The 23,325-nt window shown below is 42.5% G+C and overlaps 1 protein-coding gene across 7 annotated transcripts in view; it reads right to left on the reverse strand.

The window, feature by feature from the left end:
• The window catches only part of DGLUCY (D-glutamate cyclase), a 94,362-nt gene that overhangs the window by 12,852 nt on the left and 58,185 nt on the right, over nucleotides 1–23,325 (reverse strand). For 6 of the 7 annotated variants that reach the window (XR_004645444.1, XM_034768093.1, XM_034768092.1 and 3 more), the window contains exons 8-12: nucleotides 18,819–19,079; nucleotides 18,136–18,235; nucleotides 15,854–16,002; nucleotides 6,099–6,218; nucleotides 3,091–3,242 (exon numbers count right to left, since the gene is read on the reverse strand). Coding sequence is in view for 6 of the 7 variants with exons in the window: in XM_034768093.1 (XP_034623984.1) it covers nucleotides 3,091–3,242; nucleotides 6,099–6,218; nucleotides 15,854–16,002; nucleotides 18,136–18,235; nucleotides 18,819–19,079 (782 nt within the window). In the remaining variant the exon portion in view is untranslated. The remainder of the gene's footprint in view (nucleotides 1–3,090; nucleotides 3,243–6,098; nucleotides 6,219–15,853; nucleotides 16,003–18,135; nucleotides 18,236–18,818; nucleotides 19,080–23,325) is intronic. The other variant, XM_034768096.1, reaches the window with a different exon arrangement.

Genomic DNA, 23,325 nt, shown 5'->3' on the forward strand with positions numbered 1-23,325 from the left:
TTCAGATGCAAGATGACTTGCATCTGAAGAAGTGAGGTTCTTACCCACGAAAGCTTATGCTCCCAATACTTCTGTTTAGTCTCAAAGGTGCCACAGGACCCTCTGTTGCTTTTCACAGATTCAGACTAACACGGCTATCCCTCTGATACTTACCCAGATGGGAGGACTCCGGAGGCTCTACAAGGAGGAGGCCCACTGATGCCTGGGCTTGCAGCTGATCTGCAACCATCACTGTTGATTTGGTGAATGATCTCGCCATTGAATGTAATGAGGAGTGGGATCTCTACAAGCGAGGGGCATCCCACTGAGTCCAAGGAGGCCACGGACATGAGTACGACATCGCTGGCCAGTAGGCACCAGGTCAGGGACCTCTGCCCTGACCACAGGGTGCATGCCAATCCTGGGAGCCATAACAGTCCATTAGTGGCCCACAGTGCTCATTGAGTGATGTGGAGCAGGAGGAGGATGACCCCGACTTGAATGCGGAAGAGTTCTGGGATCTTGGTGACTGGGTGGAGCAACAGCAGAGGAAGAGAGTAGGTGATCTGATTCATCCATTGCCCAGAATGAGGCAGGAAGTGGTGCCTCAGATGAGAGCACATGCCTGTGCCGAAGGCAGTGTCGGTCCTGACGTGAATACTGGTAACAGGGTGCCCAAGTGTATAGATGTCGAGGGTGCTTTATTATCTTAACTGGGCACTTGGCCAGAGCACTAAAAGCAACTGTATTTATTTGAGAGGTAACTGCCAGCAGAAAACACAAACTAGAATTTCTTGCTCAGTTTTTATCTTTTTACACTAATGGAGTAAGGTGTGCTCAAGCAATTTGCTGCAGTGTTTAACTGTTCCAAGGTTTACAGTTAGAGCCATAATAGCCTCTTGACAGAGAATTCGTAATTTTCTTTCTTTCTACAGAGCTGTTTCCATTAGTTTTATCTGAATGAATGTTAGCACTGAACCTTCAAGGGTCCTTCCCATTATCAAGACTGCCAGCTGTAGAACTTGGTAATACAAATGCAAGACAGGATTTGCTCTGTGAGATACTGTGTTTAATTACAATACCTCATTACCAGGGGATTTTGATTAAAATTCCCCTTGATTTTAGGTCATGTAGAATTAAAGGGAAATTAGAGGTGGGATGTACGTGAAAAATCATTGAAGAATGAAAAGTAACTCATTTCAATTGAGAGATGTTTTGCTAGGTCACAGGACAACCCCATAAGGGTAAGAGCTAGAAAAATATGGTTTCAGTTTCAATTATCTTTCACTTATACCAGGTAACAAAAAATAACTTAAAAGTGCATGCACTGTTCTGAGAAACTTTTTGTAATACCTGATGATTTAAGCACATGAGATGAAGAAACAGTCCTGAGTATCCTGTTTTTGTTGTATTTGTCTAACCTGGAATATTAATTGAGCTTTTCTAGTGTTAAATAACAAACCCATCGCTGTGATTACTGTGAGATATTTTGATGGAATTTTAAGTAGAACCTATTGTGAACCCAGTAGAAATACTACTGTGATGAATACAGGATGGATGGATAGACAGAAGTTGCCTAGGACTTTGTTTGCAGATCACACAAACAGTATTGACTGTTTGCAAGCCCTTATGTTGGTCATTCTGCCAATGAACATTTAGGAAATCCAGACTGGTGTGTTATTGACACAGTACACCAGACCCCGCTCTCTTAATGATGTTCCTTTTTATTATCAAAGAAAAAGTATAACTATGACTCTTCCCTGCCATTTTAATTCATTCTCATTTTGAAAACCTCCATAGGATTGCAGATTTACACCTAGTTCTGAGCTGTATTGGTGAAATATGTTTGCAACTTCAGAACTTCAATTATCTCTCCCTTCTTTAATTTAGAAATATCTGAAACAGTAGACATCAAATCTGGTAAATAAAGTTCACTCCTGGGCTTCAACCTGTCATAATCAATTTCAGCCAAGAACACTTTTATAGTTGGCTCCCTCAAATGGAAACCTTTATAGATTTCCAATTATCATCTTACTGTCAGGCATCAAATCAGTTTCTACCAAAATAAACATAATAAGGAGGGAAGAAAGGTTATATTTCAAGACAGAGAGTAGTGGTACTGTAAGTTGAAAAAACAATGAAACCCTGTTAGGGGACTGGAGAACCCCTCCCCTCCCAAAATGCACCTTTACATGCTCCTGTGTCCTGGGGACGTGGCATCTTTGCCCTTGTTTTAATGTTTATCTTCTTACCACCTGTTCCACATTTTCTAGCAGTTGGGGGAGCCATGGTTGGGCATGTCTGGACATGCTAATTATGTGACATGTGACCATCACAAGACACATGAGTAACTTAGAATCTATACCGGGTGTTAAGAGCTTCTCTTTGTGGTGTTATGGTGACAGACTCTGAACAGGGAGAAAGGTTCATCTGCCCACAACCAGTATGCCTTGCTGGATCACCCAGCAGGGAGAGCGATTGTTTACTTTATTTGGTGTAATATAGCCTAGGATCATGTAATCTATTGTAGTTTTCAACAAATGGTTAAAATCCACCTGGTCTCTCTCAAACTTAACTGAATTGCTTTAGGGGAAAGGCAGCTTGTAACACCCTAGAATTGTTTATATTGAACCTTCAAATTGTTTATACTACTGATTCTATCGAAATACTCAAAACCCAGCAGCAGATGTATTCAGAGGACAAAGTCTACATATTTTTGAATATTTTTAAAATGATTTTCATGCCGGTGAAAGGGGTCTGTCAGACACTGAGAATGAAATCTTTTTAAACCCAAGGAACAGGTACAATACAGATACTTTCAGTATACAAGATTTCTCATGTTGCCCCATTAATTTGCCTCAACCCCATTCTGGATGGCACATCTATAAGAATAAGAAGGAGGTTCAGTTTTCCATTCTCACATAATCAGTGTACCCTTTTCTGAGAAAGTTGGTTGTGGTATGTGCTCTTGTCCACTAGGAATTGGACTTGGAGCCCAAACTCATTTCCTGTAGCCCATTAAATAGCCATGTGGTGGTTTTGAACCAGTGATCAATAGCTGAAGGTTTTAACATCCCATTAGCAATCCTCTAACCTATCCACAGAGAATACCTTAGTAATGGATGGAAGTGCTGATGCCCAGTTTGCCTTCTTGGACAATCTGGGGAACCCAATAGCTTTCCTCAGATAGCGATCATGTATTTCACAGGTGTTGAGGATATACAGAGCACAAGCAACAGCATAGCCTCCCCAGTTAGATACCCCTGCAAGAGAAAGTCACCATGAAACTGGATAGTAAAAATTAAACATAATTTTTTTTTTAAATTGTGAGTGAACCTAATCCACATAAGTCTCAAAGGGTGGGGGAGAGGTAGGAATGTCCTAATAATATTCATTTGGCACAAAAAGGGTTTTTTAATGAAATGTTTTAAGATAGTACAAACATTTCATACAGTACATTGTACACACCCTACCAGTTTACTAAATTCTGAAAAGTTACTGTTCTACTCAATTTAGAGCTATGCTTTGAAATTAACTACACTGAAAAACTCAGCTGTAAGGGCTAAAGACTGGAGATGTCTCTGGCCTTCCATATTACTTTGTTAGTTATGTTAGTTAGGTTAGTTGCCAGTGACAAAGTTAGCCGCAATCAGAAACCAATTTATGGACCAGTGGTGGAATACACAATTTCATGGGTTTTATTAGCAAGATTTTTCCTAGTGCCTGTTTTGGATTGACATAGTCTATAAGAAGAAGACATGTGCTGTTTCATTAACTGTTCCACAGAGATATTCTATTTTTAATATGTCTTACAGTTGTTTATTTTTATCCTTGCAGAAACATTTTACCAGGAAACATCTCATGGGGAATTCTACAGCATCAACAATTTTCCTGCAAGCTATTATTAGATTACCTATGTTATATCAGATACAGTATATAGTTTATTGACATGCCTCTGAAATCAGTCCTTCAAAGTAAATATTCATATTTGAAGTGATACTAATTATCTTCTAATAAATGAGAGAGCCGGGAATAGAATTCAAGAGTCTTGACTCCCAGGCCTGTGCTTTGACTCCTAAATCATGTTTCATCTCACTTGGTGGATACAAATCTTGTCATTCCCATTCACATTTGGGTATCTTCTGTAATATAAAAGTTCCTAACTTTGCTATACGCTGTATTTGTGTGTCTAATTTAGAGTTGAGCAAAGTTTTTTAGCTGTTTGTGTGAACTTTTATTTCAGATCCAATAAGTGCAGGTTTGAAGCTACTAGTTTAGTTTGGGGGTTTGTGGTTCAAACAAATGCAAAAACTCAAAGGGAAATGGTCAAAAACCAGAATTTCACTTGGCTTTGTGCCAAAGCCATAGATTCTGTGTGGCTTTGACTGAACCAAGTTTTGCCAGCTTTTGCAAACTTAGGATGAGCTGAGTTACCAGCTTTTCCAAAACCAGGTGAGGTTTGCATGGTGTCAGATTTTATAATGAAAATTTTATAAAGTTCATAGCTTATTCCTTTTGTTCACAAAGAGCATAGGCTGCGTAAAGAATTCAGCCATTTTATGGGAAGAACAGCTGTGATGAAAACAGCAAATGACTGTCTGTCTGACTGCTGATGAAGTCTATAATTCTTCTTTAGGGCTCTGTGGGATTGTAAGTGTTTATCCCAACAAAGTTAATATCCATGCATTATTTGTACACTGAGATCAGATTAGACCTCATTGTCTTTTAAGTGATGTTTGGCAATTTCTTTGAAGATACTTGATCACATTCTAATACTCTGTTTGCATTTCTCTCAGCAGACTTCATATCTTATCATTACTGATCCAGCAACTCCGATCGCACGATTACTGCTCCTGCACCCGTAATTGCCCAACTACTGTTCCTAGACCTCTGTTTCCAGAAGTCTGGAATACTCAAATTTTCCACACTTCCATTTTTAGAAAATTTGGAAATGAATTTTATAGTGCATGTTACATTCTCCATTTGATCTTCCTGCTCAAAACACATTCCTTTTCTTTTCTCTACTGTGTCTTGGGCTAGCCAGCTGCTCTGAATATAAACACTGCAGTTCCTACAACTTTAGGACATGCACATGGGCAGTAAGGGTAGAAACAATCAGACTCTTCAATCCCTATTTCCCCCCCAACTACTTCCCATTTCTGTACCATTGGTGTTGGAAATCTAGCCTTCCTACTCCCTTCTATTAAAGTGACCTTCCATTATTAATTACACATACATGGGCACCCATTGCACTGAGCTATAGCACAATATAGACCACACAATTTGTAAATCTGTCATTGCTGAATCCGTCTCCTTTACTATTAACTTCTCTAAAGTCTGTTTCATCCTGGCCCAGTCAATGGGGTGGGAAAAGGTTCTAAACATGACATTGTATTTATGTTTTGTTACATGCAAACTTTAGAATCTATAGAAGCCCTGTAGACATTATTTGATAGAGTTCGCATCCCCCCATATGGAGCATATTGCAATTGATTTTATCCTGGTATGGTACACCCCTCGGGCACTAACAAATACATGAAAACTTATATGAATACAAAGTTCATTTAATTCTTGCATAGAAGATGGCTGTACAGTTCTCCTTGAGAGTCAAATGATTTTAATAGTTATTTAGGGGGGGAATTTTCATAAGTACTCAGTGTTGGTCTAGTTCTGCTCCCATTGAAGTAACACTGACTTTAATGAGAGCAGAGCTAGGCCAATACTGAGTACTGACTTCAATGGGAGCAGAGATAGGCTGAATGCTTTTGAACACAACACCTTTAATTGCTTAGTACAGTTTCTAAATGAAATTAACAGCAGTCTAAAAGTTAAAAAGGCTCCAAAGTAACTCACAAACAGGATTTTAGAATCAAGTGATGATCTTTGATCTTTTAATTTTGCAGGAACTCATTATGAAAAGTTCAATCCTGGGACATGCTGAGCATTCTCCATTTTCAGTTATACCAAGGGAAGGTGTAGATGCTCAACACCTCACAGAACTGGGCACAAAACAGAGAAAGCTAACCATAACTCAATCCTCAGTAGGTCATTTAAAGAAAGTGCTAAACCAAAATTAATCTGCAACGCATATGCTTTGTTCTCAATTTTTTAAAACTTACCGGCTACAATAGCGAAATCAGCTTCAACGTCACAAGCTATAACATCTCCATTTTTTATGTGTTTCCTTATAGCTTCTTTTACTTTTCCCATTCCCAGTTCATTTCCTCCATCCCCAATGCCTTCATTAAAAAATAAAAAAGATCCCATGAGTATCCAAACCACCTTACAAAGACAAACCCATTTATAAGCTATCCAGTACCTTTCACAGTAGTCTGTGTGTAACAGGTCAGCTCTCTTGCACTGTTTCAAAAATTTCACAAAACAGGAGATCACAAAAACAATAGCTGAAAACAATGTAGTAAGGGGGTGTGGTCTCCCTCCCTGATGGATGGGGAGAGAGCTGCGACCACCCCCTGGTGGGCAGAGCCGGGACACCCGCGACTGCCCCGCTGGAAGCAGGGGGGGGGGGAAACAGGAACCGGAAATATAAAAGGCAGCCCCTCCAGCACAGTTGGGGTAGAGCTGCCAGAGGAATAGGACATCTCCCCCCTCCACTGCTGAAGCTTGGACCTGATGGAGGCAGCTACACTGCCAGAAACCCAGAGGGATTGCTGGAGCTGCCAGGAACCGGGAACACCAAGGCGTTGTTGGGGCTGCCATTAGCTATTTAGTAGTAACTAGAAATTATGCTCTGTAAGCAACAGCTACAAGAAGGTGACATTATCCAATGCTCTTGAACAGCACTGACACTATGTCTAGGAAAGAGAGGTAGTAATCTTACACTTCATGGAAGGACTTACAAAAATACATTATATTTGTCTATATACGTGCAAAATATTGTGAAATATTTAAAGCAAAAGAGGTAAACTTTGTCTTGTTGCTACTTTTGAGAAAATAAAACAAGTAACAATTTTTGCACAAATATATGCAAATGGTATGTGATGCCTTTGGAAGTAGCAGGAGTTCTTGCCCCAGAACTTAGGAGTGTTTCCTACAGCATTTAGTCCCCTTGTGCCATGGAGTAGAGGGAGCCCTAATTACATTCTCACTACTCTAATTTTCCCCACCAGTTTTCCTCTTAGAAAAATAGACCTATTCTTTTAAAAATTGGTCACTGATTTGGAGTGTCTGCTTTGGGTGCTCTACTTGAAACACTTTGTATCTAACTTTCAGATGTGCTGAGCATCTATAGTACCATTAAAGTCAGTGGGAGCTGTAGGGACCAATAAATGTCTGAATTATTGTTGGCTGTCCTAGGTGTCTTAAGTTGGGCACCCAAAAATTGAGGACCTTCTGAAAAATTTGGCTGATAGCCAGAGATCTGGAGAGCAAGATACCAGATAAATCATTAAATTACATGAATACTGGTGAATTCACAAAATTAAGTGGATAAATAATTGGTTAAACAACTGCAAATAAAGAGTAGATATTAATGGAATGATGTCATCTTGGAAGAAAGTCTCAAGTGGGGTTTCACAGGGATATGATCTGGGTCTGGTTTTATTTAACATCTTTATTTATGACCTGTATGTACAAATAGAGAGCCTACTGATCAAATTTGCAGATGACACAAAGCTAGAGGGAGTTGCCAACACTTTGGAAGATAGAGCTAAAATTCAAAGGGATCTTGATAAATTAGAGAACTGGGCTATAGACAACAAAATGAAACTCAACAAAAACAAATGTAAGGTTCTACACTTAGGGAAGAAAAACCAAATGCACAAATACAGAATGAGGAAACACTGGCTTGGCAGCAGCACTACTGAGAATGATCTGGGAGTATTGGTGGATCACAACCTCAACATGGAGTCAACAATACGATGCTGTTGCAAAAAACGCAAATGCAGTTTTGGGTTGTATTAACAGAGGCATAGCATGCAGGTCATGGGAGGTGATAGTACTCCTCTACTTAGAGCTGGTTAGGCCTCAGCTGGAGTACTGTGTCCAGTTTTGGTCACCAATGTATAGAAAGGATGTAGAAAAACTGGAAAGGATCCAGAGCTGAGCGGCAAAGATGATCAAAAGGATGGAATGCAAGGCATATGAGCAAAGGCTGAAGGAAGTAGGTATGTTTAGTTTGGGAGCGAGGAGATTAAAGGGGGACATGATAGCAGTCTTCAACTACTTGTAAGGCTGCCATTAAAAAGATGGAGAAAAGTTGTTCTCTTTTGCCCCAGAGGACAGGACAAGAGGCAATGAGTTCAAACTACAGTATAGCTGATTTAGATTAAATCTCAGGAAAAATTTCCTAACTGTAAGAACAGTAGAACAATGGAACAAACTGCCTAGGGAGGTTGTGGAAGCTCCTTTACTACAGATTTTCAAAAGGAGGCTGGATAGCCATCCGTCTTGGATGGTTTAGACACAACAAATTCTGCATCTTGGCACGGGGTTAGACTAGATGACCCTTGTGGTCCCTTTTAACCCTATGGTTTTATGATTCTAAGAGGAAGCCAAGACTGGTGAGGGCAGAACTTCTTCTATGGCTGTTGCGCTGGCTCTAGGACCTCTTCTTGATTCTTGGTTCCAGGCCCAGTATTGGACTCTGGAGACAGAGCTGCCCGGACCACAGTTTCTGCCCTTGTGGATGAGCGTACTGAGTACACACAGTGAGAACAAAAACTGGAAGTTGGGGGAAAACTCCAAGGATTCCAAAACAGTCACTGATATGGGGCTGAACCCCATTAACCTGGCCACATTCCCATGACAGTTCCCATTAAGGAGTCACAATGGTAGGCTGGAAGAGAGGATCTGGGAGGAGACTGGTAGGTCCTGCTTCAGAGTTGTGAGACTTAAGATTCCCACTTATGAGTCCAACAACAAAGACGCCCCTTCCTCCGACCATGAAAAGGCTGATCCAGTCAGTGTCAGAGACAGATGATGAGAACCTGGTGATAGGCGGAGCATTGCCATCATATCAGGCTTCTCCTTAAGACAATGCAGGAAGCAGGCAACTGAAGTACCAGAGGTTGAACTGCTGATACGGGGATAGCACAATATTGCCAAGGAATCCAACCCTGTAGTGACGGAGACATCAACACTGAGAAGCACAGCAGATTTTTTTGCCGCCACAAATACTTCCAAGGTAGTCAGCACCAAGATGGTATCTTGTTGTGGTGCTGAAGAGGATGCCAGTGCCACTTCTGACACCGGGCTTGATGGTGCTCTTTGTGGTGTCAGAGCCAATTGTGCTGACTTAGGCACCAATCTGGAGGAGGAGTACTTAGGTTTCAGGTGCACTCTGCTCAACTCCTTCTCCCTCTTCCCAGACTTAGAGGGTGGAGGCCTTCCCCTGGCTGGGGCATCTTTGGAAGTCTTATATTTCTTCCTTGGCATGGGCAAGGGAGACAGGGTGCCAACTCTCTGGGTGCTCTGGGGCTCAAGCACCCACTGAAAAAAATAGGGGATGCTCAGCACCTGCAGTACCAGATTAATCTTTTGTGGGCTCCACCCCATGCTTTGCCAGAGCTCCTCCCCGAAGCCCGGCCCCGCTCAGCCTTTTCCACCCAAGGCCCTGCCCACCTCTCACGTGGGGGAAGAGGGAGGAGAGGAGCATCCACTAGCAAAAACAAAAGTCAGCACCTGTGGAGACAGGTGCCAGGATTCCACTAGAGCTGGAGGTGGGATTCTCACTGAAGTTGCAGACTCAAACCAGGATGGCCTTGACGGTGGCCTGAGCATTACCTCAATCAGCAGGAATTTCAGCCTACCCTCACTAGCCTTCTTCGTTCTAGGCTTGAACTCCCTGCAAATCTGCCACTGGTCTTTTATGTGTGTTTCACCCAAGCACTTCAGGCAGTTATTGTGCTGGTTGCTCCCTGGCATAGGCCTCTAGCAAGAAGCACATGGCTTGAAGCCTGGTGACTGGGTCCACCCAATGGGTATTGCTGAGGGAAAAAGTTTCTGACGACCATGCACTTGGTGCACAGACAACAAGAATGGAACGCACACGTGCAATCACTTGAAGAACTCCAAGTTCAGATTTTGTGAAACAAAATATAATGTTCATGTTTACAGAACAGCTGAGTGCCAAATTCCTCTTTGCAATGCATCATTTTTGTATTTGACATGTGTCTGGATTCTAATGCCTATCACATTCTACAACAGTAAGATTCCTGTACTCACAATTTATTCTTTAATAACTGAATTAATCACTGAAACTTGATACTGGTGGAATTTTTATTAAAATATAGTTCACAGATTTCAAGTGCGTATATGTGTTTAATTTTTCTTCTAGTGACTTCAAAGCTATTCCTCAGCAGGAATTTGCTATTTAGCTCCCAACTAACAGCTACATTTTCAGAGTTGAACAAGACTTAGCCCTGAAGTGTGACAGGGAGTTTAGTGGCTAAGTCTCATGCAGAGCTTTGAAAAGTAATAATAAATTGTTGGTGAGTAAGTAATACTTGGGTCTTTTTAGCTTTCTTGCCATTACATTTACTATGCGTTTAATCTCACACCTTTTGCTTCTGTAGCCTATTCAAGTTTATGGCAGTGAATGGACGTATAGCACCCTTTTGGGGTAAGTGACTGTCTGTAGTGTGTGTTTGTTTGTGTTTGAGGGTTACTTGCTGTGTGCAGAGCTTGTGTTTGTCAATCTGTTTGTTTTGGTTGTTTGAAGGACCGTGTGCTGTGGCTGGCAGTTGGAAGCTGTGAGCTTCAAAGGAAGGTTTGAAAGCTAGAAGCCTCTGGTAAGTGGCTGAGCCTTAATCAATGGGCGGGGCATTCATACAGGCCAGGGCTTTATAAAGCAGCGCACAAGCGACCAGGCAGCTTTGCGACCAGGGGCTGCTAACAGGGAGTTTCGCAAAGGAGTTTGGAAGGGGAGCAGGAAGGGGGCGAGGGTCCCTTGCCGGTTCCATCTGTTTTTCTCTTTATTCCCCTTAATACCTATAAACCAACTACATTCAAAACATGTGTGAGCATGCCCGTCCAACACTGGGATTGATAGCCTACAGGTGAGGAAGTGTTTAAAGCCCAGAGAACCGGGCATGCCCCTGAGGGGAGAGTTTCGTCCTCCCCCAAGGGGGGAGCTGTGAGTAATGGTTCAACGAAAACCTATTTCTAGTCAGGAAACAAATAAGGTGGATTTTTTTTTAAATAATCAAGGACTAGAAAATGAAAGGAGTTAACTATCTCTAACAAAACTAGAACTAACTAGGGTATACTACGCTAACTAAGCTCTTTGAGGCGCTGCTGAATGCTCCGACTTGTAGCCAAGGACAGCAGAGAAGGAACTGAGGGGGGGGTTAACAGTGCCAGTTAACCACCTGAGGCGGCACGAGATGGGGACTGCGCATGTGCATTCCAGCCAGGCACTACTACTACAAATCTCTGATTATAAGCGCAGAGGTGCTCAACACCTTAAGTGGAGCACCCATCGGGACATCACTTGAAGAAATATAATTATGATATATTTTGTACAAAGTATGCCTTGTGAGGTATCATTCTAAAAGTATTAATCTGTTAAACATTAATACCCTGTTGGATTGTATCTGTTATCATTGTATGTGAAGTTATGAAGTTTTGCTATGTATGTGTTACTTGAAAGATGTTGTGAAGTTGGAAACACCCACAACTAGCCTTTCACATACAACAATGAAGAAACTGAACAGTGCAAACGGCTCATCAACAAAGACAATGGACCATGGAAAAGGCTTGTCCTCACCTGGGAACCCTTCAGACAGCCTATGTATAGCTGCTATGACTCAGTGAGGCAGGCAAGGGCATGTGACCAGACCACATGATACTGAACTCCATTTTGATACCTGTATTTTTCTGGGAACTAGGCTTAGAACAAAGGGGTTCCCACCTTACGGAGATACTATAAAAGATGGGGAGTGACATCATTTCAGGGCCTCACGCCCCACACAAGAGAACACCTGAGGAAAAAGACTGAACCGGGGGAAGTGCTGGTCCCAGGCTAAAGGGATTTCTAGCCTGTGTATGGAAGCTTGATGGACTGCTTGTACTATCTAACAGGATGAGACACTATTTGATTAAAATCCTGTGTAGTATGTTAGGCTTAGATTGCATTCTTGTTTATTCGCTAGGTAATCTGCTTTGATTTGTTTGCTATCACTTACAATCACTTAAAATCTATCTTTCTGTAGTTAATAAACTTATTTTATGTTTTATCTTAACCAGTTTGTTTTTGAGTGAAGTGTTTGGGAAAATCTCAACTCAGTTAACAAAGGTGTTGTACATATTCCTCTCCACATCAAGGGAGGGGCATACTGGGTAATAAATTCATACTGGTTGGGTTTTGACCAGGGCAGGACAGTAGAGATCTGGAGTCCTAGGGCTGGGAACTAGGGGTATTTTGGCTGTTGCCTCTCTATTGTTGGTTCATGCAGTGGCTGGCCAGAGCCTATATGTAACTGCAGCTGGGTGTGTCCCTGCCTGTGTGAAGGCTGGTGGGAGTGTAGGACCGGGAGCAGTCTGCACCTTGTCACAGCAGCACAATGTGAGAAAGAACCCAGGCTGGGGAGTCAGAGGGCTCAGTGGTACCCCAGTTCTATGTTGCACCCCGAGGGGGGCTCGTCACAGTTTTGTCTTTGATCATTGGGAGAAAATGGGAACAGCCATTGCGAACTGCCCATAGCTCCAATAGATTTATGTGAAGGAAAGATTCTGCTGAGGACCAGTGGCCTTGGACAGTGTGGGTGTTCAAGTGTTCTCCCCAACCTAATAGAGAGGCGTCCGTGGTTATTATCATCATTGGAGGGTGTTGGATGAACAGAACCCCTGAGCAAACATTGGTTGGTCATGTCCACCAATGTAAGGAGACCTTAACCTTTTTTGGCATGGTGAGGAATTTGTGTATATTGTATCTGTTTGGGATGTAGACAGTACAGAGCCAGGCCTGCAGGCAGCGCATGTGTAGCCTTGTGTGTTTGATGACAAATGTCGTTGCTGACACGTGACCCAGTAATTGTAGGCAAGTCTTGGCCAAGATCTGGGGGCTGTTCACTGCTGTGAAGATGAGATTTCATAAGGCTGTGAAATGTTGCTGAGGCAGGGAGGTTGTAGCTTCCAGAGAATTGAGGTAGGCTCCGATGAATACCAGTTTTTGTACAGGTATCAGTGTTGATTTTTGTACGTTTATTTGTAGTCCCAGATGTGTAAAGAGACCTACCGCGTTTTGTGTAGTCTCTATTGTCTCTTGTTGGGTTGGTGCTGTCAGTAAGCAATCGCTGAGATAAGGAAAAATTATAATTCCTTATCTTCTGAGATGAACCGCGACCACTGCAAGGACTTTTGAGAAGACCCATGGGGATGTGGATAGTCCAAAGGGCAGGAGCCTATGCTGGAAATGTTCTGTTCCGAGGGTAAACCTGAGAAACTTCCTGTGTGAGGGTTGTATCTTTATATGAAAATGTGTGTCCTGGAGATTGAGGGCTGAGAACCAATCCCCTCTTTCCAGTGCTGGACTTGTGGTTGCTATTGTGATCATTTGGAAATGTTGGGTCTTCATGGATTTGTTGAACTGTCTCAAGTCAAGAATGGGCCTCATCCTTCCATTTTTTCTGAGTTAGAAAGTAGTCTGAGTAAAAACACCTTACACTGTGTTGAATTGGTACTGCTTGTAGTTGTCTAAGATGGGTCACTTCCTGTCGCAGTAGTTGGCAGTGAGCTCCTTTGCCTGAGAAACCATGGGAGAGCTTCTGTCAGAGGCTATCGTGGGAGACAGTTGTCCAGGGGGGAGTCCATGCTTCAGGTTCGGACTCTGGGTGCAGGGATTTCTCCAACATAAGGAGTTTTAGTTGTAATTGTCTGGCTTTCCTGATGTGGGCTCTCATTTTATCACAGTGTGCGCACTTCTGTGGTATACGTGCTTCGCCCAGGCAGTGAACACACTGCGAATGCCCATCTGAGATAGGAATCGAAAGCCTGTATGTCAGGCAGCATTTGAAACCCGGGGAGCTGGACATGCCCCTCTGAGAGGGGTTTTCTCACTCAGGGGAGAACAGCTCTAATCTAAGGGGTCACTAACAACTGAAATTTATCCTGAAAGAAATTTTTTTTTAAATCATAAATTAATAAAACAGAGGAAAGAAGGCTATATCTAAATAAACACTATCTATAAACAGTTAACTATTTGAACTAAGCTCAATAAAGAGGTGCTGCTAAGTGCTCTGACTGAAGCCAAAGGCGGTAGAGAAGGAACTGAGGGGGTGGGGAGGGGAGTTGGCCACACAATGCTATGTAACCACCTCAGGTAACACGAGACAGGGACAACGCATGCACATCCCAACCGAGTACGGCTACTACAAATCTCTAATTACCAGCGCAGGGGCATCAGAACACTTACGGTGGAACACTGGTTTATAGACCAGTCAGCCTAACTAAGATATCTGGAAAGATATTGGAACAAATATTAAACATCAATTTGTGACCATTTTGAGGATAATAAGATTACAAGGAATAGGCAACAAGGATTTGTCAAGAAGAAATCATGCCAGATCAACATGATTTCCTTCTCTGACAGGGTTACTGGCTTAGTGGATAGGGAGGAGACTGTAGACATGATATATCATGATTTTAGTAAGCCTTTAGACAGAGTCCCACATTCTCATAAGCAAACTAGGGAAATGTGGTCTCTAAATGAAATTACTATAAAGTGGGTGCAAAACTGGTTGAAAGACCATACTCAGCGAATAGTTACCAATGGTTCGCTGTCAAAATGGGAGGTCATATCTAGTGTGATCCCACGGGGTCAGTCACGTGGCTCAGACACGTGAGTACAGAGTATGCTTATAATATTTGTGGATGACACCAGGCAGGGAGAGGATACCAGCACTTGAGAGGACAGGATTAGAACTGAAAACAACCTTGACAAATTGGAGAATTTATTTGAAATCAGCAAGATGAAATTCAATAAAGACAAGTCAAAGTACTACTTAGGAAGAAAGAAATCAAATTAATAACTAAAAATGGGGAGTAACTGTTAGGCAGTAGTTCTAATTAAAAAAAGAGGGCTATAGTGTATCATAAACTGAAGATGAGCCAACAATATGATGCAATTGTGAAAAAGGATAGTATCGTTCTAGGGTGTATTACCAGGAGTACTGTATGCGAGACACAGGAGGAATTGTCCTGATCTACTCAGCACTGGTGAGTCCTCAGCTGGAGTACTGTGTCCAGTCTTGGGCATCACACTTTAAGAAAGATGTAGACAAACTGGAGAGAGCCCAGAGGAGAGCAACAAAAACGATAAAAGGTTTAGAAAACCTGACTAATGAGGAAAGGTTAAAATAACTGGGCATGTTTAATCTTGAGAAAAGAAGAGTGGAGGGAGGGGCTGATAACAGTTGTCAAATATCTTAAGGCGTATTACACAGAGGACTGTGATCAACTGTTCTCCATGTCCTCTTAAGGTAGGACGAGAAGTAATTGGCATAAACTGCCATAAGAGAGATTTAGGTGAGATGGGAGAAACTTTCTAACTATAAGGATAGCTAAGCAATACAATAGGCTTCCAAGGAAGTGTGTGGAATACCCCTTATTGGAGGTTTTTAAGAACAAGTTAGACAAACAGCTGTCAGGGATGATCTAGGTATATTGATCCTGCCCCAGTGCAAGGGGCTGGACTGGATGACCTCTCAAGGTTCCTTCCAGCCCTACATTTCTCTGATTATATAAACCTTTCTAAGGATGTTTTTCTGCTAGCTGGTCCTTTCAATTTGGCAGAGACAAACAGTGGCAGTCCTGAAGTAGTCTTTTGGAAGCTGGCTGCTGCTTTATCCTCCCTTCCTTTTCTATGTTTTGCCTTTCTCTTATCATTGAGGAGATGCCACAGCCTCACACTTACCTGTTGTTGTGACTCCAGGGATGTTATGTGCAGCTAGAAACAGTTCATCTATGGGATCCACTAGATGCTTAATATTGACTTTCCTTGCATTGTAATAATTGCCATCAGCAGCCATCCCTGCACGTTCTATTGCTATCAGGTGATCAAATCTAGTCAGAGATAAGGTGATAAATTAGTTAAGGGAGGGAGGGGGGAGGAATTGTAAAACTTACATCTTACATTTTTCTGTCAGTTGCTTTTCCTGCCACACACTTCGTTTCTGTCTCCTTAGGCACAAGTTACACTCATTTTGCAAAGCCTCTGAATGCCAAATTGGACCATTTGCTGTACATCTATTTTCCCACCAACTTATATCCAACAGGTAATTTACAGCACAGTTTATCTCACTCTTGAATTTGGGCCTATACATTTTGTTTTCAATATTTGGTTTGTTTTCTTGGTAGCTTTAATGCAGCCCCTTCAAACTGCCAGCAACAAATGGAGAGAGAGGTGAAATCTTTCTCTACCCAGTGGAGCACTGGGTGAATCACTTTAGAGCCCAGATCCTCAGAGATATTTAGGTACCTAACTCCTATTGATATCAATGGGAGTTAGGCACCTAAATACCATTGAGGATCTGGGCCTTAGCCTCTCTGTGCCTCAGTTAAAAAGGGATATTGTTTTAAGGTTTTAAATGATAAGTGATATTTTAAGTGATAAGGTTTTAAATCATTAGAGTTTGCAATGCAGTTTAAGATCCTCAGAGGGATCCTCAAAGTGCAGTTTATTGTTCATAATTTCCTATTTAAAGTACTGTACTGCTTGTAAGTTACCCATTTATTTGGTTTCTTTTGTTTAACATTTTTGACAAATTTGGTGCTTGTAAATGTGGATGGGAAGCGTGCAGGCAGGACCTGTTTTAGGTAGCCCCTGTTTAGGATCCTCCTCCCCCAACAGCTCTACCAATATACCTCAAGCTTAATGTGCAACATCCTGCTAGTCCAGTTCTACTGAATAGAGGCTACCAATTGTGCCAAGTTACTAAGTGGTTTTATGATATGGACTAAGACACACTGTGATTGCAGTTGTACTTGTGCAATTGAGTTTCCAACATGAAAAAATATTCAGTTTAGCCTCCTAGGATTATGGGATCTATTGAGGTACAAATCAGCTGTAGCTGTTCAACTATAAAAGCATCCTCTTGAGCCTAGTGTATGAGAAATGAAAACAGGGTGTTATTGAAATTATAGTTTTTATTAACCCATAGAAAGAAATCAAAATGGAATGAACTGAAGATGCATATATTTAGATAAGCTGTTATTAAAGAGAATTGGCTGCTAACTGAATATGGCTGTATATGGCCTAGACTTTCATTACACACCTATACACAGAGAAAGTTCAAGAAAAAAACCCAGTAAGCCCATTAAAAGGAAAGTTATTGGCCAGATATTCAATGTATGTACATTTTAGTGCAAACTCCAGTGCATGTATACAAACCCTCAATATATGCATGTTCAAATTGGGGTTTTTGGGCACATCAGAGTTTGCACTTGCATAGTTTGAATGAGTTTTCAGAACTACATCCACTCTTCAAAAATGTTGACTGGGGTGTCTAAAGACAATGAGGATCTTTTTCAGACCATTAAAAACAGATAGGAGGATTTTGCATACTAGAATAAAGTGGATTATCAAAGATCTGAGCGTGGATGAAAGTGGACTACAGTCCTGGACTCCAGGATTCTATTCCTGACTCTGCCACAGGACTTTGTGTAGTCTTTGGGAAGACATTTAATCTCTCTGTGGCCTACTTTTCCCATTGATAAGATGGGGATAATGATGTACAGTATTTCACAAGTGTAGTGTAAGTTAATGAATGTTTGTAGAGCTCTTTAAAATTTTCATCTGAAAAGTGCCATATAAATGCAAAGTAATGTACTTCCTTCCCCATTTCCTGTTGTGCATTGGGATTGCAGAGGTCTCAGATTAATGTGGAATCCTGTATTTCACATGCGCTGCAATACTACAGCAGAGTGGAGTGCTTGACTCTGAATTTTCTTCCTTTAATTTCAGACCTTCAACTGCTATTGTAATATTTACTTAATATATATTTTATAAAAACACAGTCATTTAAAAAGAGAAACAAAACAATTTAAAAAGAGAAACAAAACAATTTGATTGGCAGATACTTCATACTTCAAAGATTTGCTTGCAATCATTATATCTTCTGTGAACAGAGCTGTTCCTTTTACTATGACTTTGCATAGCCTCCTTGCTACTCATTTTCAGGAACTTAGTACACATACCTGGGTCTTTCAAGATTCCCATTCTCACACAAAAACATCAAAGCTGACTCTGCAGCATCTCCCTGATAACTCAATAGAGGCACTGGTGTCTTCAGTACCCCTAAAGCGAACAAAAATACAAAATGGATTCCATAGGTCATTTTTTGTGTGCTTAGCTTGGATTTTAAAAGAACAGAACAGTTAGAACTGTAAGGTGATTCTAGCAAACATATGATTGTGTAAGACAATATTTCCCAGTTGGAAATACTGCACTAGTTGCCCATCTTTAGCTTTTGCACAATTCAGAGCTACAAGTCAGAGTCTAGAGACATTATTTGGACTGACAAAAATGAGAAGATGTGCAGGGATGAAGACACTTTAAAAATAAGCTCTCTTCTCACCTCTTTCTTTTTGATGATACACTAAATTTCAAAATACAATGGTAATAGGAAGAAAGATTCTAGATGGATTTCAAAAGATTAGGGACTAGATGCTCAATTGGTATAAATCAGAGTAGTTCCAATGAAGTCAATGGAGCTATGCTGATTTAGCCAGGTGCGGATCTGGCCCGTTTTGTCTATATGTTAAAGCACTTCTTAAAGGCCTGATCTAATTTAGAGATTGCACTGAAATAGAGCTTGAACCAGATTAGCAAATTAAAACTGAAAAGCTAACTGTCTTTGTTGCCTAACTGCATGTTTTACCTTGCTGAACACAATCCTCAATAATCTTTTTATTCAAACCCATGGCTCTCTGGTCTGTTACTATAACAACATCTTTCTCCAAGCTCTGCAACATGGCTGCCATAGCAATGGCTCCTGGAGGTCCATCATTCTCTTCAGGTGGCTCATGGTTGAAGTGAGTAGGAAATCCAGTGGTTATCAGCACTGATCGGGCATGTGAAAGGGAGAGGCAAGTCTTTAGCAGCTCATCCTGGCAGCACAAATGTTTCACACCCCGGTCTCCTAAAAATCAAAAACATTTTATTTAAAGACAGTGCTAGATTTTTAGCATATTAATACCTCCAAGAGGTTCTGTCAGGACCAATCCCTGTCCATCACTGTCAGAGTTCCCGGCAGGGCCAACGAGAAGAGCAGCCAGGCTCTATCACTATTGATCCAGAGATAGTGACAGACCAGGGGAATGGAGACCATCAGCAAAATACATCATCTCCCACTAGGTAAGTGCAGTGAGAGTTCCTGAATGAACTTATAGAAGGTTGTGAAGACTATTGTCCATTCTGCAGCTCTACTGGGATCACTACCGATGTGTGTATTTGTGAAGGATGTCATAAAGTGGTCATCATGGGGTAAATGAGTTACCCAAAATATTAGGGGATGGAGCCATGCTCTACTCCTGCCTACATTATGTTTGTCACTGGGAGTTCCATACCCCCACAAACTAAATTTGTTTGAGATGCATTTGAATAAAGCAGCAGGTTTCTAGCCTGTAATCCTAGGAGTAGAGTGTTATTTTTGTTGTACCTAGCAGTCCCTTTACAAAAAAGGAGAGGTTGGGAAGCCTCCCTCGGCCTGGACTGAACTGTGGATCATTATTGGAAATGAGGCTGAAGTGCAGAATTCAGATCTGGATTCAGATTGCTGAAACCCCAAACAGATGAGGGTTTCATTTCAATTTTTTATAGAGAAGAAGCCAATGGGGTATTGGTTCCGCTCATTATAAATACTGAGTGAGTGGATAAATTCAGAACCAGATCCACTCTCATATTCAAAATCATTGCTAAATTCAGAAGTGTTGGGGGCAGGAGTTTTGGTAAGTGATGTGAGTGAAATGAGAAGAAAATAAGAGATGTGGGATGGGAATGCAGAAGATAAACCTAGAAAATATGACAAAAAAGACGCTGGGGCAGAGGGGATTTTGTTAATTGATCCTCCCATTCTGGAGCCACTTTTCCCTTTTAAATAATTCAAGTGTCTTGGCCCAAAGTTGTTGTGTAAAGAACAAAATCAGATTCAGAGAAGATCCAGACCCCAGTTATTTTACACAAACAAGCTCAGCACATTCCTGTGTACATATCCAAATGCAGAGATAAACATTTAAACTCAGGCTCATGCACATGCTCACATGTACACATAGAAAAACTGCACCAGGACAGGGCAAGGCAATCGATTTGTAAATGGGCATTTCACACTGTGGCTAGGGACTGTCTCCAAAATGGGAAAGGGAAGATGTCATTCGAACTTGTCCAAAACTGTTAGCTCTAGCCTGTTTCTTCATAATAGATTATTGAATAATGGCCAAACCAGTAATTCTTTCTGAACTGGTTGAGGGATGGGGCTTGAGGGAGAGTGTAAAATTAACAGGCTGTGATTCCAGTGTAAGAAACTCAATTCTCTGGAAGAAACTGGAATACCGGGCCTAGCACAACAGGGACCAACCTGGCTATGGCCTTTAGACCGTACTGCATGATGAACATTAAATAATAACAATAATATAGTCAGATTGAGCCCCATATGGCTTGGAGCTATCTGGGAGGAAGGAGTGGGACTGGATCTCTGAGTATGTGGTTAGTGAAAATGCAGTGATTTTTTTGGTCAGAAGCTCTTCAGAGCAGTTGGATGCAGTGGCGGATTTGCCAATTGGGGCCCCCCAGAAATGTGTGCTCCCACACCCCGACCCATTTCACTCACCCGGCGCTCCTGCCAGGGAGCGGGGTCGGGGCACAGGGGCTTGCCCCGCTCTGCCTGGTGCTCCTGCCAGGGAGTGAGGCAAGCCCCTGTGCCCCAACCCTGTTCCCTGGCAGGAGCACCGGGCGTGCAGGGGAAGCCCCTGTACCCCAACCCTGCTGCCCTGCAGGAGTGCCGAGTGAGTGGAATGGGACAAGCCCCCGCGCCCTGACCTTGCTGCCCGGCAGGAGTGCTGGGTGGGGGAGCGAGGCGGGGCAAGCCCCCATGCCCCAACCCCATTTCCCCACGAGGTGTATGTGGGGAGGTTGATTATAGGCAGAAGGGATGGGGAGGGGCCCCCACTTGCTTTGGTCCAGGGCCACACAAAAGCTTAATCCGCCTCTGGTTGGATGTCACAATGCAGATGACCTCATCTATCCAGTAGGTTGTGTCAGGACCAATCCCTGTTCTGCACTGTCAGTCTGGTTGAAGGAGAGGAGCAACCAATAACCTTTTCCATAGCCCTAGCACTACTACAAATTGGAGGATTGGGCCAAAAGAAATCTGATGAGGTTCAACAAGGACAAGTGCAGAGTCCTGCAGTTAGGAAGAAAGAATCCCATGCACTGCTACAGGCTGGGAACTGACTGGCTAAGCAGCAGTTCTGCAGAAAAGGATCTGGGGATTACAGTGGACGAGAAGCTGGATATGAGTCAGCAGTGTGCCCTCGTTGCCAAAAAGGCCATTGGCATATTGGGCTGTATTAGTAGGAGCATTGCCAGCAGATTGAGGGAAGTGACTATTCCCCTCTATTCGACACTGGTGAGGCCACACCTGGAGTATTGCTTCCAGTTTGGTCCCCCCCACTACAGAAGGGATGTGGACAAATTGGAGAGAGTCCAGCGAAGGGCAACGAAAATGATTAGGGGGCTGGGGCACATGATTTACGAGGCGAGGCTGAGGGAACTGGGGTTATTTAGTCTGCAGAAGAGGAGTGAGGGCCTTCAACTACCTGAAGAGGGGTTCGAAAGAGGATAGAGCTAGGCTGTTCTCAGTGGTGGCAGATGACAGAACAAGAAGCAATGGTCTCAAGTTGCAGTGGGGGAGGTCTAGGTTGGATATTAGAAAACACTATTTCACTAGGAGGGTGGTGAAGCACTGGAATGGGTTACATAGGGAGGTGGTGGAATCTCTATCCTTAGAGGTTTTTAAAGCCTTGACTGGGATGATTTAGTTGGTATTGGTCCTGCTTTGAGCACGGGATTGGACTAGATGACCTCCTGAGGTCTCTTCCAACCCTACATTTTTATGATTCTATGTGTGGTCCCTATCTGTATTCCACACATGGGTATGCAGGCATGCCTCATGCTTGAGTCTGGACATTCTTACAAGCACTGAATGTTGGCCCACACATACACCATAGGTCTCCTCATGCTCTTGACAAAGGGATAAGAGACAGTGCAGGCTGACGCCTCTCCACTCCCTCGTCTTACTACAATCTAACAGGATCCAAAGCACAGGGAATGGAGGGCAGGTAATGGAATCAGATGGGCACCACAAATCTTGAAGAACTTCCAGTTTCAGTAAGTAACCTCTATTTCTTCTTCAAGTGATGGTTCCTATGTGTATTCCATAATTGAGTGATTGACAAGCACTGTTGGAAGACAGGATACTGGGCTAGATGGACCCTTGGTCTGACCCAGTATGGCTGTTCTTATGTTCTAATGTTCAGTGCTCGGGCTGGAGATGGGTGCGAGGAAGGCAGTAGCAAATATGCTTGCAGTACTGCAGATCCCACGACAGCATCCACAGCTGATGCATAAATCAAAGCGTAGTGTGTTGCAAACGTATGGATAGAACTTCAGGTGGCTGCCTTGCAAATGTCTTGTAGCAGGACGTCATGTAGGGATGCCATTGAGGCAGCCTGTGCTCTTGTGAAATGAGCTGTGACACCCCCAGGGAAAGGATTTTTGCTACCCGGTAACACTGTAGGATGCATCCCAGAACCCACTTAGAAATCCTCTGGGAGGATATGGCTTGACCACGTCATCTTTCTGCTAGAGCAGTAAAAAGTCTCAATGATTTTCTAATGGGTTTGGTTCTTTTCAGGTAGAATGGAAGGGCACTCTGGACATCGAGAGAGTGAAGTCCTTTGTCTTCAGCAGAAGCATAGGGTTTTGGGAAAAATGCAGGTAAATGAATACTTTAGTTAATATGGAATTCAGAAACAACCTGGAGGAGAAACTTAAGGTATAGGGAAAGGGAAATCTTGTCTTTGTGAAAACTTGTATAAGAGGGTCTGCCATGATGACTCCAAGCTCACTGACCCTCCTGGCTGAAATGGTAGCCACTAAAAATGCCACCTTTATGAACACGTGAATCATGTCACCAGGGTTTGAAGGACAGACTGGTGAGAGTTGACAGGGTGAGATTAAGGTCCCACTGAGGTGTAGGTTTGATCACTGGTGGAAAGGTCCTGACAGGGCCTTTCATAAACCATGCTGTAGTTGGATGAGTGAACAGGGAATGTCAATCTACTGGAGGGAGGAAGGCATTAATCACTGCAAGGCAGACTTGCAATGAA

This window comes from Trachemys scripta, chromosome 4 (genome assembly GCF_013100865.1).
Source record: "Trachemys scripta elegans isolate TJP31775 chromosome 4, CAS_Tse_1.0, whole genome shotgun sequence".
Classification (NCBI taxonomy): Eukaryota; Metazoa; Chordata; order Testudines; family Emydidae; genus Trachemys; species Trachemys scripta.